The sequence below is a fragment of the Ipomoea triloba genome, chromosome 4, assembly GCF_003576645.1.
Source record: "Ipomoea triloba cultivar NCNSP0323 chromosome 4, ASM357664v1".
NCBI lineage: Eukaryota > Viridiplantae > Streptophyta > Magnoliopsida > Solanales > Convolvulaceae > Ipomoea > Ipomoea triloba.
In genome coordinates this window covers 4,491,178-4,500,633 of record NC_044919.1, presented here as the reverse complement: position 1 = coordinate 4,500,633, position 9,456 = coordinate 4,491,178, and the positions used below count along the sequence as shown (strand labels likewise).

General features: G+C 37.5%; 1 protein-coding gene across 1 annotated transcript; it reads left to right on the top strand.

Moving 5' to 3' along the window:
• The first annotated feature begins 6,421 nt into the window (after window positions 1-6,421).
• Window positions 6,422-9,142, top strand: LOC116014827 (serine/threonine-protein kinase-like protein CCR1). The gene has a single exon (XM_031254784.1). The coding sequence runs from the start codon at window positions 6,589-6,591 to the stop codon at window positions 8,902-8,904; it is 2,316 nt and encodes a 771-aa protein (XP_031110644.1). The 5' UTR covers window positions 6,422-6,588; the 3' UTR covers window positions 8,905-9,142.
• The last annotated feature ends 314 nt before the right edge of the window (window positions 9,143-9,456 follow it).

Genomic DNA, 9,456 nt, shown 5'->3' with positions numbered 1-9,456 from the left:
GGGGGGGGGGGGGGGGGGGGGGGGGGGGGTGGATTATAAATTTAGTTGAAGAATTGAACTTGGACTGTTGCATTGGTACACAAAAGTCACATGTACATGCATGAGTAAGAGATGAGAGATGGACAAAAATTGTTTCTATTCTGGCTTTGTACTCACATTGGCAATCAATCTCATGATATTATTATATGTACAACTTGATAATTGCTTAAACTTCATGTTTTGTTTTCAGATTTACTAATTGTGTGTTAAGACTTGCATTTTGAGACAAGCAGAAAATTATTTGATCTCATGTTCATGTTTGTCAAGTCCTGGTCTGTATTGGCTAGTGGTATTCAGCATAGATCAGGGTTGATGCTGTTACTATGTTGTTGAATGAGAATTTTAATATTAGGCCGTGGGTGGCTGTCTCCCTGTCAATATTCAATAATTAAAGAACAGGCTGAGATTTAAGAAGAAGACAATGTCTTTGATCTCTGCCATACCCTACAAGATTTGCTGCTGGATTGTCTTGTAAGTCATACATGAAGCTGCCATTATGTTAAGTTCTTCACTTATTTAGCTCAATAATTCTGCTTTATACTGTCTTTAACATCTCACATTTCAATACTTTTATTTAATTTTCATGAAGATTTGAGACCTTGTTGGGAGAGCTGGGGTGATTCTGGGAACACTGCCTTGCCTTGTCAGGTACATAACAATTGGGTGTAACTTATTACTTAATTATAAGTTGATTATCATTTTATTAAGATATTAGCACTAGATACTGGTGATCTTTAAGTCATATGCACATAGTAATGTAATATTTTTTGTGGGAATAGCAATAGAGACAGAAATGCATGAGGTACTATTAGAAGATTCCAGAGTAGGTTTAATGCAAATTTTCTTCCAGACAGATCACATGCAGCTGGTTTAATTAAGGGCAGAACAAGTTGGACAGTGAGTGATTTTTCTATGATTTTCCTTAATCTCCATATCCAATCCCCAAAAACCAATCTACATGAGATATTCAGACCCCAGCATCCACTCCACGATGATTAAATTCCCACTTGCTTTGAGTGGTTACAATAAGAGATGGCCATTGAGCTTGGGCGGCTATATGATCATTATCTGCTCAGGTTAATCATACATTAAAATAAAGACAACCCAACCGATTTCAATTTCCTCGTGCATTAAAATAGTATCATTGATTATAGGTTTGGTCCTCAATGAAAACAAAATTGGTGGGGTTTATAGGTTAGTTATTTTTTTGTAAAGGTTGTTGGTCATTCTCGGTAAGGTATTGTAGTTAGTTGCTGTAATGAGACATATTCATTGATTGTATTAGAGATATTTGTTGATCTGTCAATATTTGTTAGTTGTGCCGTAGTTAAAACTTTTCAAAAAAAAATTCTGAATTCAGAAAGGTTGTCACTATTTACGTGTCATATGGATTCTAGAGCAAATCTTACCTCAAGAACTTGCCGAGGGTTCTCGCTAGGTGGGTGAGGATGTTAAGTGGGGTAGGATGGAGCAAAATGCGATTAGGAGAACGGATGTTGAGTAAGGCGGGATGGGAGCAAAATGTGTAGATCAAGAGAAAATTTATTATCACAATCAGTGACCTACACAATAAGTGATTTATAATCTTCTCAAAAAGTGATTTATAATCCTTTGGAGAAGGAAATGCAATAATGTATAAAAAAGTACAAAAGTATTAGGGATTTCCCTTTCGTTTCCAATTGTGGATGAAAAGTTGAATTGAAATTGATATAGGCATAAACCATGATTTCTGAAATTGGGACCATTTGATGTTTGTGGGCAAACATGTAATGGGTGGCATTGAACACTTTGATTGATATAGACATTCAATTTTGCATTCATATAAATTTTATCCTATCACGTTAAGGCGGGGTTGCAATTATTATTATTAGATCTTAAACTGATGTTACAGGAAGTGTTTAATTGGGCAAAGAGTATTAAGAGTCCCCACAAATATCAAAAGTGGGCAATACAAATCGTCAAAAAAGAGTTGGACTGACCCCTTAATTAATGTTTGACCGAGTTAGACATACACAGTTGTTTGGATGTAAATTAAGGGAGGGGGGTGGGTGACCGGGTGAGTGAGGCCGCCGTGAGGGTTGACCGGCATACCCAGAATTGCAAAAATGTGAATGTGTAGCCAAACATGCTGACGGGGCATCCACGTGATTACAAGTCGCGAATTTCTAGGACTCTCCCTTTTCTGTTAATATGCCCATAAGCCATATCCGGTAAACCTGTACCTTTCACCCATGTAATCACGAGTTTTACTCCTCTCAATTTTTACTTTCTTAATTTCATTCAATGAGATAGTAAATAAAAATTACTATGTAAACTCTGTGTATACTCTTAAATTTTATTTTCATTATTAAATTCTTAATGTAAACCTTTATCTTGAGATCCATATGATAACAATAGCCTATCATTATCTATTTATCTATCACATCCAATAAAAATGGAGTAGAATTTGATATTACATGTAATAAAACTCATAGTAAATATTTTTTTTTAGATTTGATAGAAGGGGGAAACTCGAAAAGAGTATACAGAGGATCTAGCTAGGATCATACATAAGGCGCTATGCCGGGAAACCAGCTACATCATATTCAAGTAAACTAAGAATGCTAGCAGGAGGATCCGCAAGGATCTGGAGACCTTGCGATGCCAGCCAAGAAGTCAGTTGGGACGTTTATCTCCCGAGGAATAGTCAAGACTTTCCAATCATCAATCGACTTCAGTTCTCTTCTACATGCACTAATAATGTTGCAGACGATTCCACTTGCGGTTGATTCCTCATTCATTATGTCAGTCAGCTCGTGTGAATCTCCTTTAAAGATGACTATCTTGTAGCCCATGTAGTTTGGCACCTTCGCAAGGCATGGTCAATGTCTTCAGTTTTGTCCCTACATAACCAGCAATTACCATCTTCTGCGAATCCCCTTCTCACCCTCATACTATTAGTCATCTGCCTTTGGGCTACTCATAGTAAATATCAGTGTTGCAAAAATCCCGCCTAGGCGCAGATTAATCCCGGCCTAGGCGCTAGGCGCTGGTCGACCGCCTAGCATATCACATTAAATGGTGGTCTAGGCGGCTGGCCGGCTAGGCGACCGCCTAGGCCGCTTAGGCGCTGACCGCCTAGGCGTCGACTAGACCGACTAGGCCTTCTAGTCGGTCGATTAACTATTGTTCTTTTTTTTAATGGGTTATTTCACTCAAAACAACATCGTTTTGAGCGAAATAATCCTAAATTGTACAAATATTAGATATTTTTAGGTTAATATTTAATATTTTAGTATTTACTATTAAAGTATTATATAATTTATAATTATTAGTCTTTAAAAAATTAAAAATACTTAAACAAATTTTTAAAAAATAAAAAATAAAAAATAAAAATACACGGGCGCCTAGGCGCCGATTAATCCCCGGCTAGGCGTCCCGAGCGCCTAGGGAGCGCCTAGCGATTTTTTCAACCATGGTAAATATTGATAAGCTATTTCTTGTTTAACCTCAGTAAAAATATTTACATCAATATTTTAGGGTGGAGTAAAAGTTAGGTGTAAAGAATAAGATTTCATATAGTATTTTCATGTAATCACCTTTCATTGATTTTTTTTTTAATGATTCTAGCTTTCGACTTTGCTCTAGACCTTATGAACACACCCGAAATTCATGAGAAGGTAAAATCAACCAATCTAACTTTAAGACTCAATATCAAATTGTATATTTATGTGCATAAGGAGCTCAAGTTATATCCAAACCTCCAATATTTGTCGCAAAAATCGAATCCCACCTTGCTAAGTAAATCTTTATTAGACCAATACTCCCTACTGTACTCTATGACAAACCTTTCATTGTTTTTCTTTCTCTCCCATCACAACTCGCTTGAATTAAACTCTAGAGACGATGTCAATTAGTAGAAAAATCAAGTACCTGTTTCAATAAAATGGGATAGAAGTATTAAAAATACTATTTGAAGTATGTATGTTCGAATTTTTGAGTATACAATGATCAGATTTGGGATTGAGTTAAAGTACTAAAAATACTGTTTAAAATATATGTGTGTGGGTTCTTGAATTAAACTTTCACTCGCATCCAAATATATTTTATTTTATGTATTATATACCATACAAATTATGATAATAAATTAACTTTTAAAGAGTTTATTTTTATTTATTTATTTTGTTAAAATGTTTTGATAAATGGGTTTGTGATGAGTTTGGTATTATGCTCAAACACTTAATTTTTATTTACGTTTCATTTTTATATTAGGTCATATATGTTAATAAAAATTTTACACAATCAAAGTACATTTATCATTTTTCAATGCAATAATTACCCTTTTAAATGATATAGAAAGCTAATCAAAAGAGAAGATCGACAAGCTAAGATGTGATTGGGAGACCAAAAAATGGGTGCAATTATGATTGTTAATTTGGTAAAAGATGGAAACAAGTACAGAATAGTATTACGTACTTGATCGATCAAACTGCCATCAATTCTATTACTTTAGTTCTTTCTCCAGAATTGATATAAACATGCACCTGTCAACCCAAGCATATATACTGCCATCAATTTTTACATAAAATGCCAAATTATTATTTCATTTCCTTGTATATTTGCGAGTTGGTGCCTATGCCAACTGGACCACCCTACCCTCCCCACCTATCTAACCCCCATTATTGATATTTGATTATATGCTATGCTCACCATTATTATATTATTGAAACCCGATCTTTAATATTTTTTTTTCTAGTGTGTTTTACCTATCTGACATAATTTCCAAGCTATATATTATTTAAAAATGTGACTTATCAAGTACACATATTTAAATAGTAATTGTAGATTTCTCTTGTCACTCAAAAAAATAAAAAAACAGTCACAATTTGATCACAGAAAAAATGACCGGTGTATTCTTAAAAATAAAACTCCCATCACATATTCTGATCAAATTTGTGTCAAAAAATGAATAAAAATTGCAAATTGATTTTTTTTTCTTTTAATAAATCAAAATATGTCAAGTTAGTAAGGAGTAAAAATAAAAGTAAGTGTAAATCAGAAGTTTTAACTAATTAATAAGTCCGCTTCATTCTATTGTAATTATAAGATCGAATGATTGACCTTTGTATGTATGTGTCATGTTAAAGGGTTCTATGTTAAGCCTTCATGTAAAACTTGAGTCAAATATGAATTAGTATTATATATATATATATATAATAAAAAAGAGAAAGTTGGTATAGTATTATATATACTTGATCACACTTGCTTTTTCCTCTTTTTAATGTTAATGGTTGGACTAAGTTGTTATGTGCATTGAATCATTAGCTCATTATTATTGGTGCTAGCCTTCACTACTTTTTATAATGTCTTCTTGGATTTGTTTATTAATTTTATTTTTATTTTTTGTACCATGGTTTTTAAAACCATTAATGCATGAGATGGTTGTAATATTCTAATGAAGAGCTATTTTCTAATAAAATCCTTTTTGCTTGACATATGAGCTGGTTGATTCATGTAGTGTGAAGTCATAAAGTTGATCTTAATTTAAAGATTCTTCCTTTACCTAAATTTCTACCTAGGAAAACACTTTAAAATAATATTTTCTTTCTTGAAGTTGCGATTTTTTTTATCAATTATTATAAATATTATTGATCTTTAACTTTTTTAGGATGTGGTAGTTATAGTCCATATTAACAAGGTAACAATTTTTAAGATTTTGATTTCTTGACTAATATGTAATAGAGGTTTTAGTTGTTTAGGATTGTAAGTTGCGGTTTTGTTTCTATATTATTGAATACTAGGCTCCACACCTGCTCTGCAAAGATGATGAATTTTTTAGTAAGCAGGACAACTCACAATTACTATCCGAGAGTGTACATTGGGTAAACCCTGTCTTATGACTCTAGCGAGCAAATGACTACAATGAGTTAAATTAACTTTTTTTTTTTTGAAAACGAGTTAAATTAACTTAAATTGCCTATAGGCTATAGCTAACAGGTTCTAACTAAAAATGCTAATATACTGCTCCCGTTAAGAGCCAAACTTGTAACTGTTGTCAAGTAACCAAAAATGTTGAAAAATTAGAGAGTCAATAATTAAGATACTGAAGTCATTATTTCGTATAAATATATATATATATGGATACCAAATCATATTTTAGTAGTAAGTGTTAGATTTTCACCCGCACTGAGCCTCCCTAATGAGTTGCTGAATCAGTGTGAGGGATTTGGGAGTGAGAAACTTTTGCTTTTTTTGTGGTGAAGTACTAATATGGCATGTGTTTAATGGTGTTTGCATGTAGGATATGGTAAAGTTGATGAGAATTTTAACAGCAAGAAGTTGAGAGTTATAACGGTCCACCAGAAAACTGTAAAAATGGCTCCCCGCCCACGTTGTCTCTTCCTCATCATCAGCTCAGCAATCTCAAAACCCAACCCAACAAATACATACATACATACGCCACTCCACCCAACACCAACTTTTCTTCTCCATCTTCCTCTTCTTCTCCCTTTTTCTTCTACTCCATGACTGTGTTCTTCTTTACTGATCCAATCACCAAGAACAGTAACCATGAAAGACTTCATTTTCATCTTCATCTTCTTCGTCTTCCTCCTCCTCCTTTCTCTGCTCAAATCCGCATCTGGGTTCGGATCAATGGGGCCCATCTCCGCCGCTTTGGGCGGCAATGGCTTCTTCTGCGCCATTGATGCCAGTGGCAAGCAGCAGGTCATTTGCTGGGGCGATAAGGCTAATTCTTCAGTCCCAGTAGCAGCAACAACCCCATCTAGCTTTTCTATCAATCTCCCTCCCATGGCTGCTCTCACCGGCGGCGGTGGTTTTCTCTGCGGCATATTGGCGAACACCTCGCAGGCATATTGCTGGGACTCCTCCGGATCGCCAAGCTCTGATCTTGTTCCTTCAGTCTTTAAATCCAATGCTTATTCCCATATTGCTGCAGGGAAAAGCCATGTGTGTGCTATTAGGGGGCCTTATTATTCGGAGAGTGATTGGGGGAGTGTTGATTGTTGGGACATTGTTAGAAAATTAAATTCTACTGGTCTGACCTCGAGGCAGAGTGCTCTGTTTTATGACCAGAATGTTAGTACACTTGTTATGACAAAGATTGTTGCTGGAGATGGATTTAGTTGTGGTGGTGTTAGAGAAGGTGGGATAGTGTGTTGGGGACCAAATTCTGTTAACTTGGAAGTTTCGGGTGGATCGGAGAGCTTCTATTCTTTGACTGCAAGTGTAGATTCTATCTGTGGAGTTTCTGAGGTTTCCAAGATGGTTAAATGTTGGGGGGCTAATGACTCTTTTGGCATCCCTCCAGTGGGGATTCCTTTTGTGTCATTGGCTGCTGGTGTGAAGCACTTTTGTGGGATTCGAGAGGACAATCATGGGATTGAGTGCTGGGGGAACTACAACTCATCATTGATCCCGAAAGGATCTGGTTTTCTTGCAATTGCCTCTTCTGATTTTGTCACTTGTGGGATAAGGGAAGGTGATTTGGTTCTTGATTGCTGGTTTACCAATGTGTCGTCGCAGTTTGCTTATGACCCTCCGCTGCAGCTGTGCAGCCCGGGGCTATGCACGCCTGATTCGTGTGGTGAAGGCCGGTTTTCCTTCAATGCCAGCCTTCTCAACGAGCCGGATTTGACGAGCTTGTGTGTGAGGAATGATCTGATGATTTGTCTGCCTTGTGGGCTGAACTGTTCCCAAGGGTTCTTCCCTTCTAGCCCTTGCACTGAGAACGCGGATAGAGTCTGCACGCCTTGCTCTCTCTGCCAGAACAGCTCGTGTTGGGATGTTTGCAGGCTTCAATCTTCTAAAGGGATGCATAATAAGCACCGGCCTGATTTGCCTCAGCTGGTGCTTATTGTTGGCTGCTCCGCTCTAGGGTTCTTGCTGATCTTGATTGCCTTGTGCTTACTATCCCGGTTAAAGGCATCCAAGAATGAAGACGGGAAAAGGAGGAGGGGAGCCTCGTGTATTCGTAAGCCCGAGCAGGGAACTGATGCCAACAATGATCCTAATCCTCCTGCCTCCGGGGCACAATGCCCCGGAGCAGCTCAGGTTTTCAGGCTTTCAGAGCTTAAAGATGCTACTAATGGGTTCAAGGAGTTTAATGAGCTTGGTAGGGGAAGCTATGGCTTTGTCTACAAAGCCATTCTTCCAGATGGGAGGCAAGTAGCAGTGAAGAGGGCTAATGCTGCTACAATCATCCACACCAATAGCCGGGAATTCGAGATGGAGTTAGAGATCCTATGCAACGTACGCCATAGCAATATTGTTAATTTGCTAGGCTATTGTGCCGAGATGGGAGAAAGGATCCTCGTTTACGAGTACATGCCTCACGGGACTCTCCACGACCACCTCCACGGAGGCCTTTCGCCTCTGAATTGGAGCCTTAGGCTCAAGATTGCAATGCAGGCTGCAAAGGGGCTCGAGTACCTTCACAAAGAAGTCTCGCCCCCTATTGTTCACCACGATGTGAAGAGTTCGAATATCCTTTTGGACGCTGATTGGGGCGCCCGAATCGCAGATTTCGGGCTGCTAACTCCCACCGAGAAGGACCACAGTGGAGACATGAAAACCGATGTTTACAACTTCGGGATTGTGCTGCTGGAAATTCTTAGTGGCAGAAAAGCTTACGACAGGGACTGTGTGCCTCCCAGCATAGTTGAATGGGCAATGCCTCTTATAAAACAAGGCAAAGCCGCTGCCATCATTGATCGATTCGTTGCTCTTCCTAGAAACGTCGAGCCTCTACTTAAACTTGCAGATATGGTAGAGCTTGCCCTAAGGGAAGATCCCAATCTAAGGCCAAACATGTCTGATTTGGCACTTTCTTTGGAGCAGCTAGTGAAGGAAGGATTGATATTATAGCTCTTCTCAGTTCTCATCATGTCCAGTTCTTAAATTATATTCTTTGGTGCATTTGAATCATTCCACAAACACAAATTCAGAGATAGCGAATTCCGGTGAGTAGTGCTCTTCTGCAACTGTACATTTCTTATGAGCTGTGCCTGTACATTATATGCTTATTATTATACACTTTCACCACATTCTTCCCATCAAATTCGAGAAATAATAAATTCTTCAGCTGTTCTTGTCTGATGAAACAGATTGTGTTGCTTCAATTTGCATATTTCTCATACACTGCATAACTGGGAATCAATTGATATAATCAAATGACAAATTGTATGTCATTATTGCATTAGCCATGTCATAAAGACTTCCAAACAGCTTCATGGTGGATCTTGACTGGATCAAGATTTGTTAGGGGAAAAAGTAGGTAGGGGAAAAGAAAGAAAAAGAAGCATAGATTTGTCATTACATGCATATAAAACTGAGGAACTAACCATGTTGTTTGGACTGGTGTGAATATAAAATCAAAGGGCATTGATTCCCAGTTGCATACATTGATTCTTGAATGCT